The sequence below is a fragment of the Eurytemora carolleeae genome, unplaced genomic scaffold (genome assembly GCF_000591075.1).
Source record: "Eurytemora carolleeae unplaced genomic scaffold, Eaff_2.0 scaffold1667, whole genome shotgun sequence".
NCBI classification, from domain to species: domain Eukaryota; kingdom Metazoa; phylum Arthropoda; class Copepoda; order Calanoida; family Temoridae; genus Eurytemora; species Eurytemora carolleeae.
In genome coordinates this window covers 18,602-36,033 of record NW_019397601.1, presented here as the reverse complement: position 1 = coordinate 36,033, position 17,432 = coordinate 18,602, and the positions used below count along the sequence as shown (strand labels likewise).

The following is a 17,432-nucleotide window of genomic DNA, read 5'->3' as shown; positions in this document are numbered from 1 at the left end:
CTTTACTACTTAAAGCAGTATACTACATTTAATATACTTCAGTCGCTATCAGTGGTGCCTTGTCAACCGATACAGAGGAACTATAAATATAAACTTTGTCGACCTTAAAATCGCTAAGAATAGGAAATTGTTGATTGTACAGACTTCATAGTACAGAGTGTTCCTATAAACATGGGAATTAAGTGACGATTCCTATATTGTCTTTGTTTCGTACAGCATCATTCCGTGAACGCAATTAAGCTTACAATACAAGTTAAAACAATCAACATGACTACTAGACTTGTCAATGTCAAAATGTGGTCTACCATTTTTGTACCATCAATATTGACGGAGATATTTAGAAATCTGTCTATATTCAAATATATTAAATATTAACAAAATTGTTCAAATGTTTGAGATCTCCAGCAATTTTGAAGATACAAAGAAGCCAGACCACATTTTAAAAAGCTTTTTAAGCAAACAATTTTTTTATGATACACTTTTGTCATTTGTTAAGTATCAGAACGATTTTCAAGTCGTTTCTTAATTTCCTTGTTTATCGGGTGCAGGGTTGGATGTGTAATTATATGTACAAGGTTTCCTACAGAAGATTACAATTCAGTTAATAGTTTAACCTGTCAATCGATGTTCTGTGTAACTTTACAATGGATATATAATAGTACTGTACAATAATAATAATACTGATGTTGAAACAGTCACACCACGTTTTGGATTTCTCATAATTTAAAAATACAAGGAGAACCAGAAAACAGAGACAGTTAGTAATCTGCAACTAAACTATTTCTAAACAAGTGATCAGAGACCGAATTTAATGAATTTGAGCTAGGTCTAAAGACGGTTCAACCAGTAACCACGTATCTTGAATCGGTGATTAAGGGGTTGGCTATGTCCTATTGATGTAAACGTCAGTACTACAGATAAGAAGTCGAATCGACGTGCGCGGTAAGTAGTTCAGCGACCTGGCTCACATTAATTAAATTCGGTAACAGATCAATTCTAGAAATAAGCTACAATTCTGACAAAAAGACGACTTTTACTTCACTTTATAATGGTAATAACCATAGATTAACTTAAATAACAGATAGGACACTAGATGTCGTCTTTTCAAGATTTGGATGAAACTCGTTCACAGAGGAGTTTCGCGCAGTTGACGTAGAATTACAAGACAGAGAGCCTTTTCTACGCCTACTGCGCAAAATTCCTTAGGGTTACTGTGAACGAGTTGCATCCAAATCTTAAAAGACAACATCCAGGTTCTTATCTGTTACTCTAATTAATCTATGGTAAAATAACTGTAAAACATCCAGGTTCTTATCTGTTACTCTAATTAATCTATGGTATAATAACTGTAAAACATCCAGGTTCTTATCTGTTACTCTAATTAATCTATGGTATAATAACTGTAAAACATCCAGGTTCTTATCTGTTACTCTAATTAATCTATGGTATAATAGCTGTAAAACATCCAGGTTCCTATCTGTTACTCTAATTAATCTATGGTATAATAACTGTAAAACATCCAGGTTCCTATCTGTTGCTCTAATTAATCTATGGTATAATAACTGTAAAACATCCAGGTTCCTATCTGTTGCTCTAATTAATCTATGGTATAATAACTGTAAAACATCCAGGTTCCTATCTGTTGCTCTAATTAATCTATGGTATAATAACTGTAAAACAAAGTTTGATTTTGAGAACATTTGCAAAAACATTTTAACAATTGGCACATTTTTCTTAACATCAAGCTGTCATTGTTTTATCAATGATTTTTAGGTTTACCAATATCATTAATCTGTCGATACCTTTGCAAAACAGTGAAAGCACAAGTATTTGTGTACAAAAGGTACAATTGGTCTGCCTGGTTGGTCGGGCATTATTATAGATATATTTTAATCACTTGAGTAAAGGTACTGTAAGTACTGTAAAGCGTAACTTGAAATGGCTCTCTACGCTAAGTAGGCAATACCGGATTTACAACGGGGCCCTTTCATTTGTGGTTACTGGTTTCTCTGCATAAGTGACTTTCTTGCCTATAAGAAATAATGGATATAAATTCTTCCACATTTTTGATCAGAATAAGTTTTTAAGGGTACCGTTGTAAATCGGGCATTGCCATCTTTGCATGGAGGGTCACTTAAAATTACGCTTACAGTCCCTTTAAAGGGACTGATTGTCATCGCATTTTAAGATTTTAACTATGCGGAGGACCAAGAACAATTCGGTGGAGAATGTCAAGAAATCTTGTTTGTGACCATTCCTGGCTTTGGATCTAAATCTTTTGTTAAAACCAGATAATTCCAGAATTTCATTTATGGAAAATGCATAAAGGATCAATAGGGTCCAAGGAAGGTAAAACTTATCAAATATCTATTTACCAAAAATATGCTCCTAAATTGGCTTTGTAGACGGAATCTTAAGGGACCCTTCATTTCTAAAGTGGCATGTCTGATTCACAACGGTAGCCTGTAAACCTTTGTCAGATCAACGACGATGGCTGAAGATTTTGATCCCCGGGTAAAGTTTATCATGTACAATTCGTGCTAATAAAGTCACATGGATCCCCCCCCCCAAACTTTAATCTTTAATTAGAAAAAAAAAATATTTCCGTCATCCCTTCTTAGACAAAGGTGAGAAGGGTCCCGTTGTGGGGCGGAAATTTCCCTCTATCTTCAACAGTCTCCTGTTTGTTTTCCTGTCCCTCTATCTTCAACAGTCTCCTGTTTGTTGTCCTGTTCCTCTATCTTCAACATTCTCCTGTTTGTTTTCCTGTCCTTCTATCTACAACAGTCTCCTGTTTGTTTTCCTGTCCCTCTATCTTCAACAGTCTCCTGTTTGTTTTAATCTCCCTCTATCTTCAACAGTCTCCTGTTTGTTGTACTGTCCCTCTATCTTCAACAGTCTCCTGTTTGTTGTCCTGTCCTTCTATCTTCAACAGTCTCCTGTTTGTTGTCCTGTCCTTCTATCTTCAACAGTCTCCTGTTTGTTTTCCTGTCCCTCTATCTTCAACAGTCTCCTGTTTGTTGTCCTGTCCTTCTATCTTCAACAGTCTCCTGTTTGTTTTCCTGTCCCTCTATCTTCAACAGTCTCCTGTTTGTTGTCCTGTTCCTCTATCTTCAACATTCTCCTGTTTGTTTTCCTGTCCTTCTATCTACAACAGTCTCCTGTAAGTTTTCCTGTCCATGGCTCTATCAAATTGTATGTGTGACGTGTGTGTCCACTCCTTTCCTTAACTTTTTTGGAGAGAGTCTTCTCTAAATTGTATTTATAATTGTGATAAAAGTGACAAGATAATTGTTTTAAAAATAGCACAAAATATAGATAATTGCGTTTTTTTACAACATATGTATCATTTTTATTCTAAAAATACATATAATTCTTCTAAAAATAGTCACTAAATATAATTTAATGAAACCTACAATTAACCAGAAATAGAAATATCAAAAACAAATAATATTTAATTTTAATGAAACCACCACTAAAAATAAACATAATTATTCGAAATCTATTTTAAGAAATATTTTAATAATAAATTTGAATTACCAAAAAGGTTCTCATTAATTTAATTATCTTAAAGCCTGTTAACAATTATCAACAGCGGCAATTTCAGAAAAAATTATTATTTGCAAGCAAGATAAAGAGAAAATTATTGTATTTTTAAATAAAATGAGGATTTTTTTAATAATTTTTGTTTAAGTAAACCATAGATATTTTTTCAGCTCCGACAACATTGTAAACAGAACAAAGAACCCCAAGAAGAAAGATACTAAACTAAAAATCAAAATTGATGAAGAGAGTTCTACCATTGTACCATCGGATTCATCTACTCAGAGTAACAATGCTGAAGCTAAATACCAAAGTTCAGTTCTTGTTACAGCCTCAGGTTTAGAAAGAGAAGAAGAAGGGATTGGTGCTAGAATACTTGTGGATGATATAGAGAAAGGTATGTGTATCTAAAGATATGGTTTTTGTACATTTTAATGTTTTATACATTTTTATCCTATCAAAAAAAATTCTGACCTTTGTACAAAATGTTTGTTATTGTTTGGTAAAAACTAGTTCCTAATAATAAAATGTAAACACAAAACCTATCCCTTTTACCCTATAGCGATGTGCAATAAGTGGATTCGTTTTTATGACTTTTAAATGTTCTACAAAAATCTAATTTGCTTTTGCCTCATTTTGACCCTGAAATAAATATATGCAATAAAGGAACCAAAATCGAACGTGTTTAATCAATCGTTTTTCGGCTAGTTTTTTCCTATTTTTCGGCTAGTTTTTTCCTATTTTTCGGCTAGTTTTTTCCTATTTTTCGGCTAGTTTTTTCCTATTTTTCTCTAGAAAAACAAATATTGCAAAGTTTATTAAACACAAACTTTAAAAGAATACAGTTTTGAAATGTATGAGGTATACATTGTTACCCACAAAGGATGAGACTTCAGAGACAACTTAACGAAATTTATACTTTCTGTTTCCATGCATTCATGTTCCACATGAATTGTTGATTGTTTCTTTCTTTGCCAAATCATTAAATTAGCCAAAAACGACTTTTTAGTCGTCTTTACAGTCTCATCTTTAATATTAATACCTTGATATAGAGGAAAACATGGAAAGGAGGGATTCGAGCTCAACCAGTACAGAAGACGGGGAGGATAAAAATATCAGGTATTCATTATTATTATTATTATTATTATTATTATTATTATTATTATTATTATTATTATTTGTAAACTTGTGTTTATCACAAAAATTATTAATCAAATTAAGGGGACTATTCTAAATTCAAGTGACCCTTCATTAAAAAAAGGAGTATGCCAGACTTACAACGGTACCCTCATCTTTATTTTCAAAATCTTGTTCTTCTTTAAAAAGAGTTTAGTTCTGACACTCCCCTCAATTGTTGCCAAAGCGAAATGAACAAGTCATTTAATAGAGAAAACACAACTGCTATTAATCAATTTCCATAGAGAAGATAATGGTTATAGCCACCCCGGACTAACCGGAGTGAGCAGCATTCAGTTTCTTCTATTAGAAATCAAACGTGTTTTGGTCTATAATTCAACAATCTTTTACTTTACGGATTTGTTTATTATACATTTTCATTCAAAATGCATATGTCAAAAAAAGATATAAAAGGAACAAGGCTTAAAAATTATGTTTAATGGGTCAAATTGTGATCGAAAGTCACAGCTTTCTGGAATATTGACAAAACCGTTAAATCCACGTGTAGCATTTATCATTGTTCAGACAAAACTTTTTAGAGTGCTGTTGTGAACTGGATAAGCCAATACAAAATGGAGAGTCATTTAATATTATGGCTTCAGTCCCTTTAATGAATAAATTGATTAGGCGAGAGAGATCTCCTGGGAAGCGGAGTACAAAGTTAACCCGAAGAATGGAAGCAGTCCGGAGTATACAAGAAGGGTCTAAAACTCCGTCAAGACAACAAGACAGGGACATGATTTTAATAAATTGCTAGAAGAGGTTGAACCGCGTACCATTTCTCCGTTACGCCGGTTTAAATTGAAGAGCCGTGGTTTAACTTTGTCTTTGTGGTTCAACTACTAATTTTCATTAAATCTGGTCTTAGGTCTGGAAGTCCCAGACGGTTGAGGGCAGGAAGTTCTGGAAGTTTCAGAGCTGGAAGTCCAATGAGATTGCGAGCTGGAAGTAGTGGAGATGAAGGGAGTGGAAGAATGATGAATCCAAGAAAAACTTCTTCTGTTTCAAGACGTCCGGGTAAAGGAAATATTTACTTCCCTCAAAATTTTATTTTCTAATCCTTATATATTTGCAACTTGATGATGTAGTAGTTCTTTAGATCAAATATAATCAGGATACCAAGATATAGGATTTAGAACAGGAAGGTTTAAAACGAGTTTGCGTTCCCACATATTTTTAAATACAATCTCCATACATTACACAGGGCCAACTTCAAATATATTTTTTGTAAACAAAATCTGACTCTAACCAAGGTCTTCTTAACACTAAAACGTGAAAAATCTGTTTTAAGGCCACTAAAGTTTTGAGGTTTTTTGGGGCGTGGACAATATTGGTCTTAGTAAGGCTATGATCCATATTGTCCACGCCCCAAAAAACCTCAAGTTTATGAAGATTTCAAAAAATATTGTAGCCCAGAACTTTATATTTAAATTTGCCGTTAACGACTCAGGGGTCACGACAGAATATCTTTCTTATATAAAAACAAACTTTTGGTCATATAGCTAGAGACCGAAATATGATGTCATGGTTACATTTCATTTAGGAAATTCTTATAATCTATATACACATAGGAACGTTTTTTTTACAACTGGATTTCAAAATGACCGCCATCTTCTTACATGCATAATTCAGTTCTTGTGCGAAAATTGTCTGAAACTCTTGAAAGTATTTCGGCCGTGTTGATTTTAGAGTTATTGTAACGAAAAGAGGTTAAGACAAATTTCCAAAACCATGAGATGTTGTTGTTAATGTTGGGGCCATTGAACCATAGAAGCGTATAGGACATGGAAATATGTAAAGTTTTTTTGGCCACCAACTGAATAGGGCGAGGTTCGCGCTCGCGCTCCAGAAAAGTTTATTACAACTGTCTCATGGTCCCTACTCAATCATTAAACCTACTCAATTATTGCATCATCCATGTCGATTAGATAGCTCTTGACCTGACCCGCCCTCCCAAAGAATTGTGAAACTGCGCGTGTATAATGACTTTAAATTAAAATGTTAAAATAGGTCCATCAGTTTCAAGGGCTGGTTCAATCTACAGACAAAGGGGGCAACCTGAGGTAAAGAATTTGTTAATTTTCTTAAAACATCTTATTTTTTGCTTAGAACGATGAACGGTTCATCGTTTTCATCAGAGTCATAAAAATATACATAATTTTTCCTTTAGTCTAGAAATATTATTCAGGACATCTTGCGCTCTTTTTAAACTATAAGATTTTCAGATATAAGCAGAGTTTTGTTCAAGAGTACATTAAACAGGATAAAAATCTTAATCTTTCAATGTCTTTTTTTAATGCTGTATCTTTCAGTGGTCTACAAGAACCGAGAGTGAGGATGAGAGTGGGAGCTCTGCAACTGTCTCAAGGTTAAAAAATAGAATAAATTATTATGATTATTAAATCTTGATAATTTTGACTCTTCTAGGAGATGTTCTGATAGTGATAGTGGAGTTAATCTTTCTCCTGTTACAAACTATAAAGGAAATCCAAAAATTATTTTTATTCAATAGACATTAGGCATGGTTTTTTTTTTATGTGAACTCAAACTCATGAGAGTTACGATTCAAATGCGTGCTTTTAAGAGAAACGTTCGCTTTCTTGCATGGTTCTAATTTATATCTCTCTTTAAAAGTGTCATTAAGAAGAGTTATTGAGATTAAATTGAATGAATTGGGAATTTGTAATAATGAAAATAGATAGTTGATTTAGCACCACATAGTTCAACTACTTCTCGTTTTTCATAAATATCGACTGGTGTCCTTTACAAATATTTTTTCAAAAAATGTTGGTTTTACAGGAGGTATTTTACCTATTCGGACCCAACCCTCACCCCGTCCAGATCATCAGGTTTCTAATCAACCTGGACCTTGTCAAGATAAACCTGGACCTGGTTCAGATAAACCTGGACCTGGTTCAGATAAACCTGGACCTGGTTCAGATAAAGTTGGACCATGTAAACCTGATAGAGCTACTTCAAACCCAAGGTTACCTAAACAAGTTTAGAAACTAAAAGTTTCCTGACACAAATCGTAGCCGAAAATAAAATGGTAGCCGAAAATTTAAAAAAATGAATTGCCAGAATTCACCAGGTTTCTTGCTGTTTAAACATATCATTAGTGATTTTCATTTTAAAGAATTATAATTCTCAATTTATAATTATCAAACGTACAGAATGTAAAGTCGCACTATATACATTGGTTCATGTATATTTAACTATATCAACCCTGTTTCGCCCTCCCCCTTTTTCTCTTTCCCCTTCAAACCCCTCATTCTTTACATGTTTTTATCATGATAATTAGAGTAATTTATTATTTTATTTGCTTGTTGTATATAATTATATCAGCAAACCTTAGAGTTTGTTTTTTTCTTACGATATACATAATTCATTTTTTGTAATAATAATATTAATAATATTGAATATAAAGGTGGAAAAGAACATGAAAAACAAATCAAACCTTAATAATATTATTGATTAATATTATTAGATGTACAGAATCTGGTTCATTCACCTACTCCTCCTCAGTTCCTATGGCAGGTTATGTTTAACGAAAACAGTATTTTCTGATTTTATAACTTATTTGTTAAAAGTCCCCCCAGGACCTTTTTACCAAACAAAGCTTTAACCATATTTGATGAGAAATCAATCAAATCCCTTGATCATTAATCAGTTGGATTATATTGATATATTATTTTAGCTTATTTTTAAACTTTTCTAATTTTAGGTTTACCACTGGCAGGAGCAGTTTTTGGTCTCTGCCTAGGTAAGTAATCTATACAGAATTTTTCTTCTAGCTTAACTAGATCTTGAAAATCTTTGTATTGGAATTTGGAAACCAGGGACCGAAATTAATAAATTTGAACTGTTTACTGCTGGTTCAAATTTGAACCGGCAGTTGGTTGTTCAGCTACGTAGCTCAATTTCATTAAATTCGATCCCAAATTATCCCAATGCTTTTAAACTTTTATCTGCAGAATCAGTATCTGATTTTAAAAAGTTAATTTTTTTTAGAAAGAAATCTTTCTTAAAGGGACTGTAAGCGTAAATTCAAGTACCCCTGTATGCAAAATATAGCAATGCTCGATTTACAACGGTATCCTTAAAGTCTGATCAAGTACGATTTAGATATGCAAGTTTTTGTTTATTTGAACTGTTTATTTTCATTTGTTTCTTCTCTCCAAAAGTGACTTACGCATTTCTTGCTTGAAAGAAGCAATGGAGAAATTTACAGAAATAAGCACTTTCGAGTCAGAAAATCGACGTTATCTTCCACATTTTTCATAAATTTAAGGTTTCAAGGGTCCAGTTGTAAATCAGGCTTTTCCATCTTTGAAATTACAGAAACAGTCCCTTTAAGATAATTTAATATGAAGGTGGCCCAGTTGGTTTAGTTGCTGGGATAAAGCTGGGGGGTGTTGTTGCTGTTGGAGGATCGATACTAGGCAATCAGAATTTATCCATAATCATTAAAATTAGATTTAATTTAAACCTTTTGGAGACAACCGTTAGACTTCCGTTATGATTTTAAATTGCCTGTATAGAACACAACAATTGTGGAAGTGTACTACACAGACCAATTTCACTTTATACGTTAACTATCGAGCTATTGGTAAAACAATTGCTTTAATGTCGTCTTCCTATTCCACAGTGTACATTTTTAATTCAAATGATAATTATAGTTTTTAACTTGAACAATGAGAAAGGTTAAGAGTAAAGAATGCTGAAAACCAATGTGTACCAGAGATAAAGAGTTACAGAGATCGATTAACACCTATAATATGCGATATTTTCCACAGCATGTTCTATTGTGTACAAGTGTCCGTAAGATGTCGGTCAAAAAACATTACATGGAACCGTAGCATGCATGGCGTGCCGGGACACTATAGGCCTGCTCACTGTATTAGCAGTCTGTGTAGCCTGTGATGTGTACAGTCCCCTGTAAATTGGACGAAAAGGTTAACATGTACATTTAAAGAAGTGAGGAATATCACATAATCTTCTTCCAAGCCCATAATTTTTTTTACCTGACTCTTTGGATTTTTAATGTTGAAAAATGTTGTTAAATAATCTCTGATTGAAACCAGGATATACAGGAGCAAAGGTTATTAGTGAACAAAGAGAGCTAAGGAACATTTTAATCAACAACTTAAACAAAGACTTAAAGCTAAACCTTTCAAGGAAAAAATTTAACTTATTCTTATTTTTCTAATATCAGTTTTCATGGTTAAAATGACAAATAGGACTTATATGGACGATCATTACAAGAATTATCCGGAAATATTTGTATCAACACCCAGGTATTTAATATTTGTATCAACACCCAGGTATTTAATATTTGTATCAACACCCAGGTATTTAATATTTGTATCAACACCCAGGTATTTAATATTTGTATCAACACCCAGGTATTCAATATTTGTATCAACACCCAGGTATTTAATATTTGTATCAACACCCAGGTATTTAATATTTGTATCAACACCCAGGTATTTAATTAGTAAAGGTACATCAGTAATTATAATGGATTCTTCATGTTTTATTAAACGAGTAAAATTACACAAATAAAAAGAAAATGTTTCACAAATACAATTTAATCAGCACCAAGGAGCACTTCTCATAATTTTATAAATAAGTAAAATTTTGACATATTTCAAAGCTTGTATTTTTGACAAGACACTTACAATGGAATTTTCTCCTCTGACAATTATTATTTAGAGCTGAAGCCCAGAGAAGAAGGCGTGGATCTGTATACACTCCTCCAGATACACCAAGGTACTGTACAGGGTGTACTTGAATACATCAGATACACCAAGGTACTGTACAGGGTGTACTTGAATACATCAGATACATCAAGGTATTGTACAGGGTGTACTTGAATACATCAGATACCAAGGTACTGTACAGGGTGTACTTGAATACATCAGATATACCAAGGTACTGTACAGGTTGTACTTGAATACATCAGATACACCAAGGTACTGTACTGGGTGTACTTGAATACATCAGATACACCAAGGTACTGTACAGGGTGTACTTGAATACATCAGATACCAAGGTATTGTACAGGGTGTACTTGAATACATCAGATACACCAAGATATTGTACAGGGTGTACTTGAATACATCAGATACATCAAGGTACTGTACAGGGTGTCCTAGAATACATCAGATGCACCAAGGTATTGTACAGGGTGTACTTGAATACATCAATACCAAGGTATTGTACAGGGTGTACTTGAATATATCAGATACCAAGGTACTGTGCAGGGTGTACTTGAATACATCAGATACACCAAGGTATTGTACAGGGTGTACTTGAATACATCAGATACACCAAGATATTGTACAGGGTGTACTTGAATACATCAGATACATCAAGGTACTGTACAGGGTGTCCTAGAATACATCAGATGCCAAGGTACTGTACAGGGTGTACTTGAATACATCAGATACACCAAGGTATTATACAGGGTGTACTTGAATACATCAGATACATCAAGGTACTGTACAGGGTGTCCTAGAATACATCAGATACACCAAGGTATTGTACAGGGTGTACTTGAATACATCAGGTACACCAAGGTACTGAACTTATAATACATCAGATACGCCACGGTATATATATATATATATAACAGGTAGAATGCACCAAGGTACTGTATACATCATTACGTGTACACTAAACACTGTAGTGACTGTACACGTTTAATACACGAAGGTACGTAAACAAGATATTAACGTTTTGTACCATCCTGACAGTATTTTGTTCTGGTAAGCAGAATTTTACCATTTAAATTGTAAAATTTGTATTTATTAAAATAGGGCTTTTTAATGTAAAGTTGAAATAATTCGTATAATTAATTTCAGTGCAAAATCTTTTGCTTAATTTGATTAACTTTGATTTAATTTAATATGTTTAAAAGTAATTAAACCTTTTTCAGATTCCCCACCAGCCCTGTACGAGGGAGGGGGGATATTAGACAGGCTCCAGGCCTGGGGAAACCTCCTAATTCCCCTACTCCTCTTCGTAGAACTAATTCTGTCAGGTTAAAAAATTCAAATACTTCATAAAAATCAATTTACAAAAAATATTCAATAATTCATATTCTGTATATTTTTAAGTTTTATTATTTAAAAAGTTGCGTATATGCATGCAAACACAAAGAAAAGCCTTTTTCTTTTCAATGGAAGGTTTTTTTATTTTTAACCCCGTTTAATTGCTTCTTTTTCAAATAGTCATTAATCGAAAAAATTTATCTATAATTCTTTTATTTCTTTTATTTATACTTTTAGAGTTCCAAGTCAAAAATCAGTCTTGGTCAGGCAAGCAACAGTAAGTCAATGCAGGTATTAAAACAAACAAAAAACAAAAGTGTTAAATGTATTTTTAATTTTCTATTTATTTAGTGAATTCAAATATGGAAAGAAAGACAGACATCTCCCTTCACCAAGGAATTTTTTTCTTAAAAATCCTCTAGAACGTACTTAATAATCTTTTTAAAGATCGTTTTCTGGAAAGGAACTGAACACTCGCAACCTTTGATATTTCAAACTGTGTATTTTGTTAAATGAAATTGCCTAATTTTGAAAAATACGTATTCAGGTTGCAAAGATGAGATAAGAAAATTGTATTTTGTGAAATATTTTTAGTTCTTTACATCTACTAGAAAACACTATAAACTAGCTGATTTATAAAAAAATTGAAGACAATTCCGGAGATTTCAGGATCAAACTGTACTAGAGAGAGAGAGTTTAGCAAGTCTTCTAGGGATGCCACCAATCAACATATTTAAAAACTTTTTTACTTTTTTACTTTAAATCCATCTTTAAGTATACTTATTAAATGTTTTTAATATTTGAAGATTTTGTCTTTTTTAAAGAATTTGTCTTATTTATCAACGGTTTTAACAAAATGTAGTAAAATAAAATATTCATTTAAAAACATCAAAAAAATTTCCCTGTTAAATGCGTTATGAAGTAAATACATGTTTTAGAGGTTAGATTAAAGTTTACGTCAAGGTTCTAATTTGGTAATGGTTTTTAATAAACATTTCATATTTTAACCTGCAAAACATAATAACATTCTTCTTTATATGTAAATTTTATAAAAGCACTGGCACTTTGTACAGTGATAACCAGAAACCCCTGGAATAGGAAGACGACTTTTATGCTCAAGTTATGAATTTAAATAGTTCTATGAGCATAGAACAAAGCAAGTGACCAGTGGACGCAGACCCATTTAAGTTAAGTAGTTATTTAATAGGTGTTTAGAAAAAACTATTTGCTTTGTAACAACATCAAATACACTTAAGTATTGCTGTAAAGTCGTCTTCATCTTCCTCAGTTTTTTGGTTATCACTGTATATAATTGGCCTTAACATCAAAAGACTTTGGGCTTGGAGATTATCCCTATAGAAAGAAAGGGTATCTGGGGATTTTTCCTTACAACAAAAGAAGTATACAAAAATCCACTAAACTACATCTTCTTAATCTGATCGATGATGCCAAAAATATGTCGTTAATAATTAAAAGGAAAAAGATCCATAGTAAAATTTAAGATGCTTTAATTCGTTCACTCAGGTTCTGTAACACTAAATTAGATGTGAGAGTGATTATTTTAAAAAATAATGAAGTTGTGTAAATTTCAAATTGTTGAAGAATCTTTTTACGTGTTGAAAAAGAAAGGATTTGATGGTTACATGTTGATAGATAAAGGCAGGGAACGGAGAGACAACCTAGACCTACCGAGGTATGATAATGTTGCATAATATAATATATATGATAGTAAATAGTATACATTTTATACAACTAAGTGAAGTAATACTTACAAAAAGGTGAAGCATAAAGCCAATGTACTTGTAAAGCATGATAAACACTAGAAATACAATATCAGTGCATTATTTAGACACAATTTTTACATCACTTTCTGAAAGCTATTTTAGCCTTTGAATTTTACTTTTCAAGTAAAAATATCTTTGTTCGTTTTTAGAAACTTTTAAGGTTTTCAGAAATTTAAAAGGTGCACAAAAATTTGTGAAGGAAACAGATTTTGTGGTTTAATAAAAGCAAACTTAAATAAATGACACGTTAAAGGAAAGAAAATTGAAAATTGAAATCTTAAATGTTTTCAATCAGAATGCCACTTGTTTGAAGAGTTGTTGAGAAGAAAACTTTTGTTGTTGTGAATTTCTATAAAAATGTAACCGGAGTTTTTTTTTAAATACTGGTGCGTAAAATGAAAAAAGGATGAGCTACAAGCAAAGTTGAATCAGTGATGTCGCATAAATTTAACTGTCTTCTTCTGTATAGTCTAATGGTGATGAACCCTCACAAGTTTATAGTTTAATTGTGGGGTGCCTTTAATAGTCCAAAAACCTTAAAAGGACAAAAAAACTAAGTTATTACCCAACCACGTGGATTAAACGGTTCTGTCCATATTTCAGAAAACTGTGAATTTCGATCACAATATGACCCCTTTTCCAGAATTTTATAGTCTTTAACTTAAATACTTTTTTTGTTGGCATATACATATGAATGAAAAAGTATAAAATAAACAAATTTGTAAGTCTAAAGACTGTTGAGTTATAGACAAAAACATGTTTGATTTCAAATAAAAGAAACCGAATACTTCTCTCTCTCGTTAGTTCAGGGTGCAACCATCACTATTATCAAGCCACATTTCTTAAATCGATTTTTTCCAGACAAATTTTTCAATTTCGACTTCCCTGGGTCATGTGAGTTACCACAAAAATATTGGGCCCGATACACAATAATCTCTCTAGAAGGGGACCAGGTTTAGGGGGGTTGGTTGAAATTGGCCCCATTACGCGTGTACCATGTATACCCAACATCATTAATTTCAAAGAGTAGGATTTATTTTATGTACTGTCCCTTGTGCCGTCTATATACTGCTTATCCTAGTTGCCTTAAAGTAAAGCAATATTTATTAATACTTATTTTAACTCAAACTCTTAACTAAATGAATATAGAAAAAATATGCCGGTTTAAGAAAGTTTTAGATAGATATTTGTAATTATCCAGAACAAAAAGTTTTATCAAAATTAAACTTTTTTAGGATTATTGGACGTTTTCAAAAAAATGCAAAAAAAATCATTTCTGACACCCCTAGGCATAGTACGTCAATATAATTCACCAAAACCATACTGCAGTCCTTCAATTATCATACAGGGAAATTTTCATCTTTCTAAACATCCCAACGAATGATTTGACACGTTCTTTATCAAACAAAATTTTACTTTTGATCTTTTATCATGAATTGACTGAACGCCATTTAGTCATTTTTTAGGGTAACCATCAACAAAAAATGATTTTCTTTTTAAAAATTGGTTAACGAATCGAAAAATAAATTTAATTTCTTTTCATTGTAAACTAAACAGTTTTCGAGTTCCTTTTAGGTGGTTACAAAATTGTTCTTATAGTTTAGTCCTAGACTTCTCTGTGATGAATCCCTTTTCCCTAAAAACTGATATTTCATCCATGTTTACATAATTGCAGGTCGACCTAGATCAGTATTGTGTTTTATTCTTGTAATAAATCCTGATTATAATATTGCGTGTTCTCCAGTACTGTGTTTAATGGTTACCAAGAACTTCATTGTAATTGAATAATGTTTCCGTAGTTACACACAGTGGTTTGTTAATAGGACTGTTCACAACTTTAAATCTGGATAAATTACACAAGGGAAACTCAAATGTTCTGATCCCTACATCTTTGAAACCTAATGGTGTAAATCAAACTTAGATTATTAGATATAACAGAATTGATAGTTTAAAAATTCTAAGGTCTACAAAGTGAGTAGCAAAAGACATAAGGGTTTCAAGAATCAGAGTGTGTGGAAAAGAATCAATTCCTATGATTTGAGAGTTAACAATTATTTGTTGAAATCTTTATTGACATCGTTATTTTCCTATCTCAGCCCGAGTTTTTTTTTCAAGTATGCCGATAATCGATATTATCTAAAGTTTATCAACCACAAGGCACTAATGCAAGGAAAGTTATTTCAGACCGGTGTACGCTTTTTTGTACCGCAGTGTACTGTCTTTGGGCGGAAAAATAAACACAGGACGAATGTCACAGCCTGACATGGAATCCATTTTCACAAAAATAATCAATGAAATATTCTGGACATTGGAAACTATTATGTAAATTTTCAAAATTATCAAAATTCAATGCTTTTATCTTCCTCGGATACTAAACGAACACTAATGCATCTATTCTTGTTTACAAATTCCGCCCAGAGAGAACTGGTTTCAATATGTACGCAGAGTATACTCAACTGCAATTAACTTTCCTTGCATTGGTACCTAGATCAACCCTCACTTTATTGTCCAGGTTAAATCTTAACCCCATTCAGGCTGACGTCTGGTTTACTCAAAATAGTCTGCTAGTGCCATAAATCTATAATATAAGATACATTTTTGGAAAGCCCTCGAGCTTTACTTCGATAATCTGCAAAAAATTAGCAAATTTGCAAAAATTCAAATCTATGCTGCAATANGGGCCCCCCCTCTATTTCCTTATTGTGATACAAATCTATACATTTTTGGAAAGCCCTTGGGCTTTTCTTCAATAATCTGCAAAAAATTAGCAAATTTGCAAAAATTCAAATCTATGCTGCAATATTATGTTATTAAGCAAAAAATGTGCAAAAACAAAAAGTACGCGAGCTATGATAAAAGATTTTTGAAAACCCCTTGCCGTGGCGAAATTAATTATATGCAGATATATTTGCAAAATTTAAAAAAAAAATTTGTATTCAAGGTAAACTGAAAATGTACTAATTCTCTTTAAAGGCATCTGTGCAAAATTTCTTGGCAAAAATTGTGCAATCTGCTTCCTTTTGTTTTATAAAAAGTCTAAATCTAATGACCGGAAGTATACCCATAGGTATAAATATAGATTTAGTGGGGTAAAGCTAAAATAAGGTATTCAGGCAGTATTCCTGAGGTGTGAGGGGCATGTGTTAGTTAAGAAAGTCAAAAAATTTGAACAGCCTCAGACCAATACTTTTTGAGTTATCTCCAAAAACCGCCAGGGGGGTCAGAGAGACCACCCCCCCCCCAGCCGGAATAGGTTTAATCATTAATGTTGCAATGAATGTACCAAAGTGTGCATGCTCTCGCACTAGCATTAAACAGTATTTTATAAATTACTCCTTTTAGGACAAAAAGGTAGAAAAAGTGTGTTTTGTCCACTGTCCAGGGGTATAAAAGGAATTAACAAGTTAGGAAGGCAAAACCAGAGGTTAGCAGGTGCAAAACCTCGACCTGGTCTCTAAAATTGATGCGACTTTTAAATTTGTAAAGTTTGGCCTTTGTCTCATATTAAGAACAAATTTGATATTGATGAAATAAAAAACTGTTTATGCACCTGATCAAAGGTTGATTTGGGATTCATGAGTATGATGAAATATAAAACTGTTTATGCACCTCGTCAAAGGTTGATTTACATGCAAACCTTAGAATTCTTTAACCAAAACAAGAAAAATTAAAGAGCAATGATCCTTTATACTAAAAAAAGATACAGACGGAAAGACAAACAGATATTACTATACTAGTGTTTATATATATATATAAAACCCATGTTTATTGACTGATGAGGATCGAGAGATCTGAAACAATTTGTATTAATAAATATGAAAACTGAGAAGCTGTTCTGATTATTGCTTTATTAGTTATATATATATATATATAT

General features: G+C 32.5%; 1 protein-coding gene across 1 annotated transcript in view; it reads left to right on the top strand.

The window, feature by feature from the left end:
- Positions 1-2,179: 2,179 nt before the first annotated feature.
- Positions 2,180-17,432, top strand: part of LOC111715128 (uncharacterized) — a 16,702-nt gene continuing 1,449 nt past the window's right edge. The window contains exons 1-20 of the mRNA XM_023490394.1: positions 2,180-2,349; positions 3,717-3,940; positions 4,596-4,662; positions 5,347-5,451; positions 5,588-5,736; positions 6,730-6,782; positions 7,032-7,087; positions 7,147-7,202; positions 7,519-7,705; positions 8,207-8,256; positions 8,444-8,482; positions 9,093-9,161; positions 9,804-9,846; positions 9,960-10,016; positions 10,435-10,491; positions 11,660-11,764; positions 12,012-12,065; positions 12,126-12,170; positions 12,425-12,486; positions 13,428-13,467. Coding sequence (XP_023346162.1) covers positions 4,604-4,662; positions 5,347-5,451; positions 5,588-5,736; positions 6,730-6,782; positions 7,032-7,087; positions 7,147-7,202; positions 7,519-7,705; positions 8,207-8,256; positions 8,444-8,482; positions 9,093-9,161; positions 9,804-9,846; positions 9,960-10,016; positions 10,435-10,491; positions 11,660-11,764; positions 12,012-12,065; positions 12,126-12,170; positions 12,425-12,486; positions 13,428-13,467 — 1,286 coding nt within the window. The 5' untranslated portion in view covers positions 2,180-2,349; positions 3,717-3,940; positions 4,596-4,603. The remainder of the gene's footprint in view (positions 2,350-3,716; positions 3,941-4,595; positions 4,663-5,346; positions 5,452-5,587; positions 5,737-6,729; positions 6,783-7,031; positions 7,088-7,146; positions 7,203-7,518; positions 7,706-8,206; positions 8,257-8,443; positions 8,483-9,092; positions 9,162-9,803; positions 9,847-9,959; positions 10,017-10,434; positions 10,492-11,659; positions 11,765-12,011; positions 12,066-12,125; positions 12,171-12,424; positions 12,487-13,427; positions 13,468-17,432) is intronic.